This window comes from Hyperoodon ampullatus, assembly GCF_949752795.1.
Source record: "Hyperoodon ampullatus genome assembly, chromosome: 1".
Taxonomy (NCBI): Eukaryota; Metazoa; Chordata; class Mammalia; order Artiodactyla; family Ziphiidae; genus Hyperoodon; species Hyperoodon ampullatus.
The window spans coordinates 14254643-14271673 of NC_136914.1; the positions used below are offsets into that span (position 1 = coordinate 14254643).

General features: G+C 40.3%; 1 protein-coding gene across 1 annotated transcript in view; it reads left to right on the plus strand.

Moving 5' to 3' along the window:
• Nucleotides 1–17031, plus strand: part of MANBA (mannosidase beta) — a gene marked incomplete at both ends in the record, with an annotated part of 144998 nt that overhangs the window by 29033 nt on the left and 98934 nt on the right. Inside the window, 2 exons of the mRNA XM_079719116.1 lie at nucleotides 5723–5898; nucleotides 6787–6897. Of these exons, the coding sequence (XP_079575242.1) occupies nucleotides 5723–5898; nucleotides 6787–6897 (287 nt within the window). The remainder of the gene's footprint in view (nucleotides 1–5722; nucleotides 5899–6786; nucleotides 6898–17031) is intronic.

Below are 17031 nucleotides of genomic sequence, written 5' to 3' on the forward strand. Positions count from 1 at the left end.
GCCCTTCCAGGTGCCATCGTGTATTCTTTTTTTTTTGCGGTACGCGGGCCTCTCACTGTTGTGGCCTCTCCCATTGTGGAGCACAGGCTCCGGACGCGCAGGCTCAGTGGCCATGGCTCACGGCCCAGCCGCTCCGCGGCATGTGGAATCTTCCCGGACCGGGGCACGACCCCTGTCCCCTGCATTGGCAGGCGGACTCTCAACCACTGTGCCACCAGGGAAGCCCCATCCTGTATTCTTAACTGTGACCTTTGGGTATATTTTGTTTCTTTAAGTAGATTCAACATCTTTGCTCTTTGTGATTGGGGTATAATTTATAGTGCCTGTCAAGTTTCACAGACAGTAATTATTCAAGAAATGTATTTCCACTGTTTGGCAGAAATGCTCACATAACTGTTGTCATGTCTTTGTCAGGTAGTTTAGGTTACAAAGATAGTGTTTTGACAAATGGAGGAACTGTGGCACCATGTAATTATGCATTTAGTGGAAGGTCAGACACATTCTTTATGTTTGTAGCTTTCAGTGTTTTTTCTTTTTTACAAAGATGCTCATATTAAGAGGCTAATATTTTATGGTTACAGTCCCTTCAAATGCTTTGTTTCACAGTATAGTATTTGCTATTAGGATTTAGGATTCTGAAGGACAAAAAGCACCTTTGATTCTGGTTTTCCTCATTGTTCATATGCAAATTTCAATCTGTGCGTGCCGGCTAGTGTCTTTCTTTTTGATAGGCGCCTCCGTGGGAGATGCCTGGAAGGTAGAGGGCACTGGAGTTAGGAAACCTGGGCCCTTGTCCTGTCCACTGGCTCGCGAGCTGTGAGCTAGTTCTGCAGTCAAGGCCTCAAATACCACGACTGCAAAGTAGCTGGGAGATGGCCAAGTTTCTTTTGCCTCTAACATTCCATGGTTTTTCCCTGTTTTTGTAAATTACAGCACTCATTACAGCCTAGTGAGGGTATAAGTGTGGAAGAACCAGTTTTTTTTGAAGCTAGATATATGATTAAATGAAGGTACTGATATTTGAGGCTTAATTACAATCAGTTAAAGCAAGGCTTAAGGTGTAGTTTGAGAGTAAGTCTTTCTGTAGTTATGGACACACTTGAATTAGTGTAATTCAGCCGTCTTCTTATTTTTCTACTTCCATGTCTTCCTATATGTTTCTTTTTTCCTCTTAGACCACCAAATAAAGCTGTTTTTTGTTTTTTTTTAAATTTTTATCCTGACCACATCTTGACAAAGAAGTGGACTACGTGGGACTATAAAAGGAGCTGGCACATTTTATTTATTTATTTAATTAATTAATTTTTTTTGCGGTACGCCGGCCTCTCACTGCCGTGGCCTCTCCCGCCACGGAGCACAGGCTCTGGACGCACAGGCACAGCGGCCGTGGCTCACGGGCCCAGCCGCTCCGCGGCATGTGGAATCCTCCCAGACCGGGCACGAACCCGCGTTCCTTGCATCGGCAGGCGGACTCCCAACCACTGCGCCACCAGGGAAGCCCGTAGCTGGCACATTTTAGAGGGTTTTAAAAGTTAATGTATTGGGACTTCCCTGGTGGTCCATTGGTTAAGAATCCACCTTCCAATGCAGGGGACGCACGTTTGATCCCTGGTAGGGATCCCACATGCCACGGGGCAACTAAGCCCCTGTGCTGCAACTACTGAGCCCGCGTGCTGTAGAGCCTGCATGCCACAACTAGAGAGAACACCGCACGCCGCAACAAAAGATCCCGCACACTGTGACGAAGATCCTGTGTGCCGCAACAAAGACCCGACACAGCCAAATAAATTAAAAAAAAAAAAAAAGGTTAAATGTATTGACCACATCTACACAAATTGGAGTTGTCCTGAATATTGTTTGCATGAAGAAGCAGCACACGTTCATCTGGGCTGTAAGGCTGGTTACCCTTTCTACAAATTCCCATCTGAGTCAGACTCATGGTGATTTGTTTGTTTGTTTGTTTGTTTTTGAAGAAACCTCTCTGAATCAGCTTTGGAAGAATCTGAAAATGAATCAATGGCCAGAACCACATTCTCTGCCATGCCCTGGGTTGTCCACCTGGTTGAGGTTTTTTTTTTTTGCGGTACGCGGGCCTCTCACTGTTGTGGCCTCTCCCATTGCGGAGCACAGGCTCTGGATGCGCAGGCTCAGCGGCCATGGCTAACGGGCCTAGCCGCTCTGTGGCATGTGGGATCCTCCCAGACCGGGGCACGAACCTGCGTCTCCTGCCTCGGCAGGCGGACTCTCAACCACTGCGCCACCAGGGAAGCCCGGTTGAGGTTAAATGGGACAAACTATAGACTGTAGTGTCTTCTGCAGGGAGCAGGGCATCAGCTAGGACATCGCTGAGGCTCCAGGCCAGGGAAGGCCTCAAGTTGTAGAGAGAACTCATCAGCTTGCTCTCCACCCTGTTTTGATAATGAGTTCCTGTCCTGTTTGGGCCCAGGGTTGATTAGTCAGGGTGAGGAAGGATGCAAAACTTGGTGTCATTGAGAGGGAGACCTGGGAGGGGATTTTAAGTCATTTAGTAAACTGTCTTCTCTCTTATCCCATCCCCGGTACTTTGTCCATTTTTGAAATGATCTTGCATTCCACTTCAGGATAGCTGGGGGTGATAGGTATTCTTTAGGAAAGGATAACTTGTTAGTGCTGGAAGAGATATGCTGGGAAGCTGCATTGTAGAAATGGGTCTTGATTTTTAAGGGGGAGCTCTCCTTAACTAGAAATAAGATTATACATTTTAAAATTAACCAGTGAAAAGAAGTGACCAGGTAATACCGGGAAAATTATTTTTTTTTTATTTTTATTTTTTTTTTTTTTGCGGTTCGTGGGCCTCTCACTGTTGTGGCCTCTCCCGTTGCGGAGGACAGGCTCCGGACGCGCAGGCTCAGCGGCCATGGCTCACGGGCCCAGCCGCTCCGCGGCATGTGGGATCCTCCCGGACTGGGGCACGAACCCGTGTCCCCTGCATCGGCAGGCAGACTCGCAACCACTGCGCCACCAGGGAAGCCCGGGAAAATTATTAATTAAGACTCTCAATATGCTCTGTGAACCTAAACTACTGAAATTCTCCATGGAGTTCTCCTTCTGGAAGGGAGGGTTGTACTTCATTTGGAAGAAGAAAAGAGGGCAAAATACGTTGGTGTAGGGTATTTGGTAATGACACGATAGGCTTGTAAATCTTCACGTTGGGTTTTTAATTCCTCAGCTTTAGTTTTTTCAGTTAGTGGCACCCGAAGGAGTTAACAGGATGAGCTCCAGAGGAGTGCCGATTTACTTTAGAACCTTCCATGTTAGAAGCAATAGAAACTGGACAATTTGGCCAGTAACCTTTGGGAATTACTCTGTTTGTCTTCCTGCTGGAGGCCCTTACAAGCAGCTGATTCTCTGCTGAAGAAGTGATAGGAAATGGCCAAGGAGCCTGCCTTTTAAAAAAAAATTTAGGCTACACTGCGCGGCATGTGGGATCTTAGTTCCCTGACCAGGGATCAAACCCGTGCCACCTGCATTGGAAGGCAGAATCTTACCACTGGACCGCCAGGGAAGTCCCAGGGAGCCTGCTTGAACTTGGTGGTTATTGGCTGGTAGGAGAGGCCTAGAGGGCAGAACTAAAACCTCTAGGTGGAAATGAAAGAAAAGTGGATTTCAAATCAGTGTAGAGAACGACTTTCCAATAGTCAAGGCTAGCAGAAAGGGACGCAGAGGTTTTTGTCATTATATTTAAGTTATTAAAAACAGATTAGAATGGCCTTTCGGGGGAAATATATTAGGGTAGAGATCAGCAAACTTTTTCTGTAAAGGGTCAGGTAGTGAGTATTTTAGCTTTTTGGGCCGTATGGCCTTTGTTGCAGTTACTCAACTCTGCCTCTGTAGCATGAAGGCAACCGAAGACAATATGTAAAATGTGAGCATGGCTGCTGTCTGGCCTGCTGGGCTGCCATGACAAAATACCAAAGACTGGTCGGCTTCAACCACAGAAATTGACTTCTCACAGTGCTGGAAGCTGGGAAGTCCAAGATGAAGGTGCTGGCTGATTTGGTTTGTGTTGAGGGCCTGCTTCCTGGCTTGTAGATGGCCAGCTTTCTAGTTGTGTTCTCACATGGTTGGGGGCTGAGGGGGTGTGCGGGGAGAGAGAGAGAAAGAAAGAAATTGATCTCTTCCTCTTCTTACAAGGCTACTGTCCTATCAGAATAGGACCCCACCCATATGAACTCATTTAACCTAATTACCTCCTAAAAAACGCTATCTCCAGATAGAATCACCTTAGGGGTTAGGGCTTCAACATATGAATTTTGGGGGGAATGATACAATTCAGTCCATAGCAGCTGTGTTCCAATAAAATTTTATTTATAAAAATAGGAGGTGGTCCAGATTTGGCCCAAGGACCATAGTTTGCTAGCCTGTGGTCTAGAGGGAATCAAACACATTGGAAAGTAGACTAGGTGATCTATTGGCATACTTCTAGTTCACCAGTTTTGTGAATCTGTGCTGTTTTGGTCAAAGACTCAGCCAAAGGACATATTTGATGTCTATCATAGCTTGACATCATTAAATGTTCTCCTATATAATAAGATCCTCTCCCCACTGTAAAAATCCTGAGCACCGCTAATACGTAGTTTTGGGGAAATTATTTGGATTGAGTTGGCAGAATTTAGAGGTTAAATGTTTTAGAGGTCTCTAGTTTTAGAATGTCTTGGTTCACATCTGCCACTTACTAGCTATGTGATCTTGGGCAAGTTACTTAATTTCTCTGTCTCAGTTTTCTCATTTATAAAATGATGATAGTAGTGGAATTTACCTTATAGCAATGGTGTGATGCTTAAATAAGTTAATACATGTTGAGAGCATAAAACAGTGCCTGGCTCATAGTAAGTTCTTGGTAAATGTTATCTATTATTATTTCTTGAAATAAGAGATAGTAAGGGAAACCAGAGGGAATATGATTTCGAGTTAAAGGTGAGGTAGCTGTCAAAGATTTAGGGATGTTTTAGAAAATAAACAGCTTTGGATCAGATTGTAGTGTGTGCTTCTGTTTAAGAGCAATAAAAATGTGGTAAAGGGAATATGAATATTTTTCTAAACAACGTTTAATTCTCCTATCCTAGTATTATCACACGTTTGTACTTGTCCACATCCCATTAGACCCTTAGCTCATGAGGGCAGGGGCCATGTTTATTTACCCTGGTGACTGTTTAAGTCCCATCACTTAGCAAAGAACATGGCACTTAGATGGTTCTCAGTACACATTTCTTGGATAAATAATTACATTTAAAAGGCATCTTTATTTTTTCCACATTGGATTAATTCTAATACATCTAAGTTTATAACTTATTATATGGCTTTAAAACCCTCAGTATTTTTACTTTATAAAAGGGAGCAAGCAAGTATGTTTGATAAATCAAGGCTGATAAATCTTGGAAGATTTATGTTATCTTTTCATTTGTAATTTTCTATTTGTGCCATATTTATAAAGTTTTTATGACTTATGATTGTAACATTTTTAGAGTAGAAGTATATATAAAAATATAATTTTGGTTATTCTTCAGAATTAAGGATTAAACTCTAAACATTAAAAGAGAATTTTTATGTTTAGAGTGAATCCTGAACTTTTGATCAGGATTGCATTTGTGGAGCACTTATAGTTTAGAAGCTGCTTTGGTCATTTTTTCAGTGAATCCTACATAATATATATGTATTTTTTCTTTTTCTCTTTATACCTTAGATAACAATATCCAGGAGTGGAATCTTGAAATAGAGTCTTCTTTTGATGTTATCAGTTCAAAGCCAGTTTTGGGTCAAGCGATTATAGCCATCCCTGAATTAAAAATACAACAGACAAACAGCGTTGAACTTCATCATGGGGAAAGGATTGTTAAACTCTTTGTGAAAATTGACAAGGTGAATGGTGGTACTTCCCGAGAAGCACTAAGATGAAAAGCAGTGTTGTTCAAAAGAAATGCTTAGAAAGAAGGACCTGAGTATTAAAGAAAAGTGTACTTTTTCCATTTTTTTCTTTACTTTTAATCTGTTATATATTTTGTGTGTGTGCAAGCTAAGGAATGATTTTCCCAAATTTTAAGATTAAGAAAACGGAGGTTATGTGATTAATTTGGCATCCTCGCCTCTCAAAAAGTCAGGTGTGTTATATTTTAATTTTTCTGCAGTATTTGGAGTATCCTAAATCCAAAATACATTCTAAGCATCATACTTAAAAGCTGTGATTATTTTTGGTATTTGTAAACTATTTTGAATATTGGTACTTATTCTACATACAGAATTCTAACTCTAAACTTATGATCTTTCGTAAGTAGAAGTGGACTGGATTTTACCTTTTCTTTTTCCTTTTCTTATTCCTCTAATTGACAATTGTGAGCTGAAAAGGATAGAGCAAATCAGCATTCAGTAACTGTTCAGATAAAGTAAGAACTCAAAACACTTTTCTAGTTCTGGGCTTGAAAGAAGAGTTAACCTCAAAGTCCGATTCTAAATGTTAAGAATGTAGAATAAATGTTAGCTGAGTGTTGCAATGGGAAGAGCTGTTTTTCTGAATGCCCACGTTATTTGTTCTTTCCCTTCCCTTCTGGTATATTAATCCATGCTAAACTCCTAGCATGCTGATTTTTAAATATTATCTATGGATTGGTATAATTTGGCATAATACAAGGAGGGAGATTTATATTGCTCTGTGCTTATCTATGAGAAATTGATGGGATGCTCTGAATTACTATATTATTTTGCTGAAAATATGCTACAGATTACTTAGATTGACGTATTATTTTTTTAAAGAGTGTTCCTATAGAAACTTGGTGGCCTCATGGACATGGAAACCAGACTGGGTACAACATGACAGTTCTTTTCAAGCTGGATGGAGGCTTAAGTTTTGAAAAATCAGCTAAGGTAAGCAAATACTTTAAAATATTTTGTGAAAAAAAGTATATTTCTTGTTAAAATAGCAATACAGATCTTTGTAGGAAAAGAAGAAACCAACAAAACTTCTGCAACCCCACCACTCAGAGATAATTAGTAGTAATAGTTGTATGCATTCAAAAGCTTCTGGTATGTGTATATTTATATTTTTTAATGGACCAGACTTTGCACATTATTTTATTTATAAATATTCTCCTACTGTGTTTTAAATTGTCCTTTATATCAAACTAATAGTTATATATATAATTTTACAACTCAAATGTTACTACAAGGTTCATATGGAAAATAGAATTCCTTGTCCATCCAGCCCTTTCTGTTCCTATTTCCTACTCCTCAGAATCAATAATTTTAAACTTTTACTTATATGTTCTGCTGATTACCTTCATTTCTCCAAATAACATACTTCTACTAGTGTTTTCTAATTTTTCTAATAATATAATTTTGTATATTATCTATTGACTTCAGACCTAGAGGATGAGAAACCTACATGATTCTCTCTGATGACTCCTGCTTGGCCCCCAATGTATACATTTTGCCTCCCTCTACCCTCCCAATGTAGTCATATGGCCATTTTTTGTTAATTCAATATTCAGTTTTTATATTATTATATTATGAAAATACTATTCAAAGCTGAACCACATGGTGTCCTAAAATTATATTTTCTTTCTTGTGCAACTTTCTGTTTTCCTCAGAGTTAATAATTGCCTCATGGTTCTGGTTGCTTTGTTTTCCCTTTTACTTCCTCTAAATCATATACAAACTCTCTAGCATACCTTTTAAATTTAGTCACACTCCCCTGGTAATCTGTCCACTGTTTATTATTACTATTATTTTTCCTTTAATTTTGTTATTTTTTGAAACTCTCTCTCCTAGAGCCATTTTCTCATCTCCCTGATCTTGCTTGGTTACTCTCTAGACCTTCTACTTAACTTTTGTCCTGAAACTTCCTTTTATTATCATTCTAGGAATTCCCATCATCTGTCTTCTAGGAGTTCTAGGTATTTCCTTCATCTTTCTCACGGATTAAATATGGAATCCCGTTTCTTTGGACCCATGTTTCTCTCTCTTTTTGACTCTCTACTTTTGGTGAAACACTTTCTGCAATAGATTCCTGAGAATGTGTTGTAGATAAAATGTAATTACATTCTAATTTCTGTTTTCTTGTATAGACCTGTTTGTGTTTGCTTCTGGAAGCTTTTAGGATTTCAGTATCTTTGATAATCTAATATTTGAAAATTTGAAAATGAGTAGATTTTTGTTGTTGTTGTGATAGTCATCTTGTGGACTCTTCTGATCTAGAAACTCAATCTGGAAATTTTCTTGTATTATATTGTTTATCATTTTTCATTAATTATTTTTGTTCTATTTTTCTGGTACAACTATTAATCAGGTTGGACCTCCTAGACTGAGAAATATTCTTAGATTTCCCCTTTTATATCCCATCTTGTCTTCTTATTCTATATTCTGGGAGATTTACTTGATTTTATCTTACATTTTTAAATTAGATATACTTTTGTTATCACTTAAATTTTTTTGTAAAGTTTTCTGTTATTTTATTTAAAAAATTGCATCCTATTTGTATTTCATGGTTATAATGTCTCTCATTTTTCTTAGAATTTTACCTAATATTCTAAGTAGTTTTAAAGTTTTCTTTGCATTGTTTTTGTTTTCCACATTCCTTTATTCTTCTACTTGTTTCAGTATCTGTCTTTTACATTAGAGACTTTCCTGGAATGTCAGTTATTCTTGGTGTCAATTCATTCTGAAGATTAAGCACAAAAATGCAGATGAGAAGCCCTGTATGAGCCTCAGTGTTCAGTATTCAGGTGGAAATCCAGCTTTATAATGTGGTGATGCCCACGTGTCTGTAGCTATAGGTCTTCTGTGTGTGTGTGTGTGTGTGTGTGTTTAACCTTGCCAGTGAGGACATTCTCCAATCTCTTGTCTGGGGAGTATAAGACTAGTTGTTATCATTCAGGGAGTCTAGTGGCAGAAATGGATTAAAGTTCTGACCATCAAACATAGTTTCATCAGTTCTCCCTCTCACACTGTGCTTCGTGTCCTCAAACCTCTTTGATTCTGAAAGGCAAAATGACAGATGAGCTTCAGGACCCCTCCTCCAATCAGTATACTTCAGTTCTGCTTTTGGAATGAGAACTTCTAAGTCACTATACATAAAACTGCATCTTTATGCTACTTTAAACATTCTAAAATTGAGTTCAGGGTTGGAATTGGAGCTGTCTAGAGAAAACAGTGGAGAAAAATAGCCTCTGTCCTTTAATGCTCTCAAAGTACCTTTAGAGAAGGACCAATCCCCCCCTACCCCAAATCTACCAGGAACTGATATTTAAAACAAAATACAATAAAAATGTTTCCCCCTGAAGATATAACCATCTGTTTTGCCTCTAAATCTATGAACAAGCCTTATGGTAACCTCAGTTAGAGGATACCGAAGGGCACAATTTGACTTTAGTCTAAAGAAATGACTAGGTCCTGCCAAGTTTGGGATACAGCACTAAGGATTGGAAAGAACTGCAGTTTGGCTGCTTACTTAGTCCTTCAAAGGCCATTTCTGTGTATGTACAATGGGACAGTAAAGATGAGGTAACTTGAACCTGGCTTCTGATAGTGTATAGTAAGTAGAAGCAATATTAATCCCTTCCAGAGATTTCTTCTTTCCCCTTACATCAACCTTTGGTGTTTGCAATTGGCTGTGGTTGTACTCTGTTGTCAACTTCCATTTGGTATTACCTCTTCTGTGGGCTAGACACCATGCTCAGTTTGGAGCTCTACAGAAACTCATTTTCTGTTTTTCCTTTGTTTAATTATGCTCTATATTTTCTGAGGCACTGTGAGTGTATGTGTGTCCATAGTGTATACAGGGAGAATGTCCTAGAGCTGTTTAAAGAGCCAAGACTTTCCCTCTCATTCTAACTCTCTTGGCAGAAGACGTGTGCTCTCTCACATGTTAAGTTTCTTGTGAGTCATCTTCATGAAAGGGTGAAAAAGAATGAGTCATTCCAACTTATCAAAGAGAAAGAAGAGGAACTTCTGTGTTGTTTGTGGAAAACAATTCTGTTTCAATTCAGGCTAATATGGTTGCATTATTGTTTATTACATATAAAGATGCCACTCTTGGAATTGATCAGCAACAGGAGTGAAGGAAGATGTATTGCTCCACTCCTTGTGTTAATGCATGTCTGTGAAATGCACCCTTTGGCTGTGGCTGTTGTAGAGTTTGTTATTTTTGAAGCTCATTCATTCACTAAATACTTAGGGAGCATCTACTAGCGTTTCCACCATTTTGTTAGGCTCTGGTGATAGAGCAGTGAATAAGACACCCTGTCCATTTCTTTCTGAGATCTTAGTAAAATTAATAATTCAGCTGGGAAATTAAACAATTAAACAGGCAATTGCAATGAAGTGTGATAAGCACTCTAGAGAAATATAGAGCACTGTGTGAGCACGGAGCAGGGGCATCCGGGGAAGATTCCCAGAGAAGGTGATAGCTGTCTCCTGGGGGTTAAGTAGAATTTGACCATGAAGTGTAGCAAAGAGGCCGAGGGACAATAGTATGTCAGGCCCAGGGACTCAAAGGAGTCTTGTGTGTTTGCAGAGGTGAAAGAAATTTCAGTGTGGCTGTGTTTGAGTTTGAAGTAGAACCGGGATGTTGTAAAGGTAGGCTAGGGCAAGATCCCACAGAGCCTACTAAGCCATGTGAAGGAACTAGACTGTCCTGAGGACAGCGGGGATTCTTTGAAGGGTTTTAAGGAGAGAGCACTGATCATATTTGTTCTACAAAGATTGTGTAGATCAGATTGGAAGAATGACAGGAGTGGGAGGCCAGTCAGAAGACTATGGTGGTAATTCAGGCACAAGATGATGATTGCTTGGTCTGTGGAATTGCTGAGGAGATAGATTTGAGAGAGATTTTGGAGGTAAAACCGCCAGGCTTGATGATGTGTAGGGATAGGGGAGAAGGATGAGTTAGAAATGATTCTTAATTTGCTGGTTTGGGCCACTGAACAAGTGGCAATTCTGTTCTTTGCGTTGAAGTACTCATAAAGAAGAGCAGGTTTGGGGGATGAAATAGGATGAAAATTATTTCTGTGTTAGACGTGTTTTGTGTGAGTGATTGAGAGATAGCCTCAAAATAATATTTGATGAGCATTTCATTATATGGGTCTGGAGTTTAAGAATTAGATCTGGGTTAAAGATATACATGTGTAAGTCAACAGAATATAGATAATTGTAGCCATGGAAGGGGATGAGCTACCTCAGGCATTGCATGAACAGGAGAGCTAGAACAGAACCCCTGGGAATTGTAATAATTGAGCATGGGAGGAGAAGAGAAAGCCACAGAGGGGTCCAAGAAGGAATGGCCAAGGAGGTACAAGGAAAACCAGTTAGAGTGGGGACTCACAGAGGAAGAGAGTATTTTAAGAAGTGGAGAATGTTCAGAGAGTGTCAAATGCTGTAGGGAGCTCAGGTGAGAAAAGGAGTGAGAAAGATCCTTCAGATTTGGCAATAAGGAGATGACTGGTGACTTCGACCAGAATGGAAATCCGATTGCAGTGGTCAGAGAATGACTGAAGCGGGGGAAGTAGAGACAGTGAGTACTGACAGTGCTTTAAACATGTTTCATGGGAACCACGCTGGAGCCAGGTGGTGATGATGGCCAGTTGGGGTCAGAAGGTTGACTACATACTGTGCAAATAAGTGTATATATTTTAGAGAGCCAGGTTTTTCATGGATGGAGAAAGATAGTGTATGTATAGAGGGGAAAAGCTGGAATGGATTGGAATTGCAACTGATAGTGTGGACTCGTGACTTTCAGTATATGTAGATAGATATAGAAATAAATATAGATGTAAATGCATGTATGTGTTTATAGACACACACATACACACAAACACACACACACACACACACATTTCCTAGCTCTTTCCAGGCCTTCTCGGAGGTCCTGGGAACAGCGGCACTCTATTAACAGTGAATGGAGCTAGTCTCCAAATCTTGGTTTTTAAATAATACTCTACTAAAAGGAATCAGGGAGAAATGACTGATTTGGAGGCTGAAGCCTAGAATAGCTTGCTGCACTCGAAAGTTAGAAGGTACTCAAGAATGATGGGACAGGGACTTCCCTGGTGGTCCAGTGGTTAAGACTTCACCTTCCAATGCAGGGGGTGTGGGTTCGATCCCTGGTCGGGGAGCTGAGATTCCCACATGCCTCATGGCCAAAAAACCAAAACATAAAACAGAAGCAGTATTGTAACAAATTCAATAAAGACTTTAAAAAAATGGTCCACAAAAAAAAAATCTTCAAAAAAGAATGATGGAACAGGTAAAAAGGACACAGAGGTCAGTTTAATGTGCTCCCACTGGCCAAATCTGAGAGAATTTGAGCTTGAAAATAAAGAGTGGTAGTAAAATATTATAACCCATTGAACATAATAAAAAGCCTTGAGTGCACACTGATACAAATAAATACACGCATAAGTATTATTTAAGATCATTCAATAAATGAAAGGAAAGTTATTCCTTAAAATGGAATGCCAACTAATTAATAAATGTAGAAGGGATTATAGAACTGAATAATAATTATTTGATAACTAACATAGTTATAAATAATTCAGGCAAGAAATAGGAATGGGGGCTTCCCTGGTGGCGCAGTGATTGAGGGCCTGCCTGCTGATGCAGGGGACGTGGGTTCGTGCCCCGGTCCGGGAGGATCCCACATGCCGCGGAGCGGCTGGGCCCATGAGCCATGGCCGTTGAGCCTGTGCGTCCAGAGCCTGTGCTCCACAATGGGAGAGGCCACAACAGCGCGAGGCCCACATACTGCAAAAAAAAAAAAAAAAAAAAAAAGGAATAGATGCTAAACTAGAGGGTATAGCAGCATGAAATATGGGATCTTTATATAGCCTCAAAGCACCTTTTAACAACATATTTATTAGTTATAATGGAGAAAAAAATATAGTGGAGGAACCTAGCAGGTACCATCTTGATTAAGTGGCGGTGCCCCCTGACAAGCTGCAAGAAGAAGAATATAGCATCACTTCCTTGATAGTCCTGTCAAAGCAGATAACCAGGATCTAAATCATGAGAAAGCACTGGACTATCCCAAATTGAGCTCCGTTAGCACAGATCTTCAAATCTACTTCAATGTACTGTAATCCTCAAAAATGTCAAGGAAAGACTGAGGAACTCTTCCACATTGAAAGAGACTAGAGAGATGTAACAGCTGGGTGCAGTGCCTGATCTTTTTTGCTATGAAAGGTGTCATTGAGGCAACTGACAAAAGTTGAATGGGGTCTCTGGGTGAAGGGTGTTTAGGAGTTCTTTGTACTATCATTGCAACTTTTCTGTGAGTTTGAAATTGTTTCAACATAAAAAAGGACACCATTAAGGGAATAAAAAGCAACAAAATCCTGATGGGAAGGGGCCAGGAGAGAGGGAAAGACTGATAGTATCTCCATCTCAACTAGAGATAGTTGAGAGAGGGCAAGGTGTGTAGGATAAGGTAGGGAGGATGGCATCAGTGCACTGGTGGGTGGATTCACTTGGGGATGAGGGCTCTGGTTTTGTTGTCATAGGGGTAAAAGATAAAATAACATATAGAGAGAAAAAAAACGGAGCTTAAGGATGGAGGTACTTTGGAAGATGTCTAGGACCCCTTGAGGTGTATTTTCTTTCTGTGGGGATTTCAAACTCTCTTTCAGTGTAGTTTAAAGGGGAAAAGTGAACCTGAGAAAGAAAGTTTGGGTAATTCTGGTCAGACAGTGCTTTTCTCTCCTGGGATCTAGGATGTAACGTTGTCTGCTGAGAGTAACGGGGGCCAAGTTAGACACTTGAGGAAGGTGACGACTTGAGAAAGGGCTGGAGAGGGCTCAGCCACCACAATCGGATTGTGAGGTAGCACCTAGAGCCCAACTGAGGTTGAAAACTGTGCATCTCTTTATCTGAGAGTCAGAATATCTTCACTTAGAAATAACTATTGATTTCTGATTGTGTCATTTTAAGCTAGTTTGGTGATGTTTTGCAAGCTGTTACAGGTGTGTGGTAGGTTTGAAATTGTTTTCTGAGCCTTCTGCCTACCCTGCTTGTACACATGCTAATTAAATCCTCGTATTTGAGCAGTACTTTAAAGTGTGAGGTAAGGCTTGGGTCCGAAACTAAGTATCTTTCTCTGCTATGGTTTTTGAAATTATCTTATTTCTAAAATGTTATCTGAACAATAATTCTGTTCATGTAGGATTCTTAAGGTACTATTTTATTTAGCCTGTTAAATAACACTTTAATCAGTTTTGTCTTTTGCTCCTTAGAAGGTTCAGAAGAGAGCTGTGAAGGTGATTAAAGGATAAAGGAATAAGATAATTTAACTTGAAGGCGAGCTGATTCTTTAGTTTGTTATTTATGTTTTTTTTTTTTTTTTTTTTTTTGCGGTACACGGGCCTCTCACTGTTGTGGCCTCTCCCGTGTGGAGCACAGGCTCCGGGCCCGCAGGCTCAACGGCCATGGCTCACGGGCCCAGCTGCTCTGTGGCATGTGGGATCCTCCCGGACCGGGGCACAAACCCGTGTCCCCTGCATCGGCAGGCGGACTCTCAACCACTGCGCCACCAGGGAAGCCCTATGGTATTTTTTTCATTTAGGTGTGGGGCAGGATGAGAGCTTGAAGTGGAGCATATAAGATCAAGGTTACTCTCAGGAGAGGCTATGCCCTAGTCAAGGTTGTTTGTTCTAGAGCAGGTAACTGAGGAACATCTCAGAATTCATTTGCAGTGGGAACTCTAAAGGGTGTTTGTCTATTTGTCCACTTGACTGGGATGGTAGAGGTTGGATTGAATGATCTCTTGTGCCTCCCTACACTTCCATGATTGCTCAAAAGAGGAAACCAGGATGCTTTAAAAATTTGAGCTGTTTTGCAAGTTTCAGGAATCAATGTTTGCTTTTGAAATCTAGATTAAAATTATAGGTTATTGCCAAATTTGGTAAGAGAGCTGATACCTAATTCACCTTTGTTTCCATCCAGGGTAGTTCTTCCAGGGAATTCAGTTTCTTGGCAGTCCCGAATTTCTTAATGTTTTCAGACCTGCCAGTGTTTCAGCAAGCAAGAAATTCGACTGCTATGTGCCGTCATTATCTGTTTCCTGGCAGGAATCTCTCAGTTTGATTTCTTTCCAGCCTTTATTTGGTGGGAACGTGTCAGACTGGGATTTTTTTTTAATTTTTGATTTATTGTGTAGTATAACACACAAGAGGAAAAAAACAGAACATAAATGGAACACTTAACGAATGATCAGAAAATGAACACTCATGACTGTCATCCTGATCCAGAAACAGGGGCATTACTAGCACCTCAGAGCTTCCCCACTCTTTGCGAGCTTCCCCAATCACTGCCCCCTTTCCTTCCCAAAGATCCACTGTCCTGACTTATAACGCTATAATTTATTTTTGCCTGTTTTTAAATTTTATGTACATAGAACCACATAGCTTATATTCTTTTATGACTGGCTAATTTGGCTCAACATTATATTTGTGACATTTAGATATGTTGTGGTGTGTAGCTGTAGTTTGTTTACTTACATTGCTTTGTACTATTTCATTGTATTACACATTCTGCTGTTGAATTTGGGTAGTTTCCAGTTTTGGCTTTCCTGGATAATGCTGCTATGAACTTTATCGTATGACACTCGGAGCACATGTGCCCCCAAACAGCATTCCTGCTGGAGTGGGATTGCTGGATCATAGGGTAGGCACGGGTTCAGCTTTTACAGAGAATGCTAAATTGTTTTCCAAAGTGTTTGTATTTCACCTTTACTCTGCACGCTCCCACGTTCGCTAACACTCGGTACTGTGTCAGAGGGGAATTTTTCCCTCATCACCGGCCTCTCCCTATCTGCTCTCTACTGCTCATGTTTCCTGATGGTTTCATTGTTATCCTGGGCTTGCTTTATGCAAAAATATTTCTATTTTTAAAGTATCTCATTGAAACGCATATTGCTAGGTTTATATCTTTCTTGCCTGTCTTCCATCGACGTTAGACGTATGCGTTTTAATCTTTTGTTTACTGGGCACGTCAGAAGAAGACAGCACAGTCTCCGACGGAACGCCTTGGGGAAGTTACAGATTTTGGTTGCAGCCCACGCAGGCAGAGATGTACTGGGTCATAAAAAGAATGCAGGTGCTGTGGGGAAGGGAAAGTGCTGACTCTAATTTCTTTTGGACGGGAAAGAATATCTTGATGACTGAGATTTTTGTTGGTGTTGTTAAAAGGAGTAACTTCGGAGCAAATGGTTTAAGTATGAGGGGAGATAATTAATGAGTACTTCAAAAATAAATAAATTAAAAAATAAAAGCAGGGGCTTCCCTGGTGGCGCAGTGGTTGGGAGTCCGCCTGCTGATGCAGGGGACGCGGGTTCGTGCCCCGGTCCGGGAGGATCCCACATGCCGTGGAGTGGCTGGGCCCGTGAGCCACGGCCGCTGAGCCGGCGTGTCCGGAGCCTGTGCTCCGCAACGGGAGAGGCCACAACAGTGAGAGGCCCGCGTACCGCAAAAAAAATAATAATAAAAATAAATAAATAAAAGCAAATGTTGGGATATTATAAAGTCTGTCAAACAAGTTATTTCAGGAGGGACCTTAGAATGTGAGTCTGGGAGAGTTGGCTTTATCAGTTTAGGAAACCAACTTGATTTTTTAACAAAAAAGAAAGTTTTGTGTATAAATGGTAGTGGGAGAGGCTACTCTGGGTAAATGGAATAAAAAAGAAAATCTTCCCCGTGACTGTTTTTGCCATTTTCTGCTCTAATTGAATATTTGTATTCTACTAATTGATTGTATTGAATTGCCTAAGTAGTATGTGTGTTAAAGGCATAATAAGTATTTTGGAATGACTGTTATGGTTTACATTACTGGAAAACTAGGAAATCACTTAGTTGATATTTCACTTTAGCACAACTTACTTTGTAAGACTCTTCCAAGTATTCCCTATATAAGGTAAATCTTTTCGCTGAAAGCAAGAGAAGGTAGTTGCTGTTTATATTTGACCTGGCATCAAGATTCTCCAATTAAATTACTGTAGGGAAAGAAAAAAATGTAATC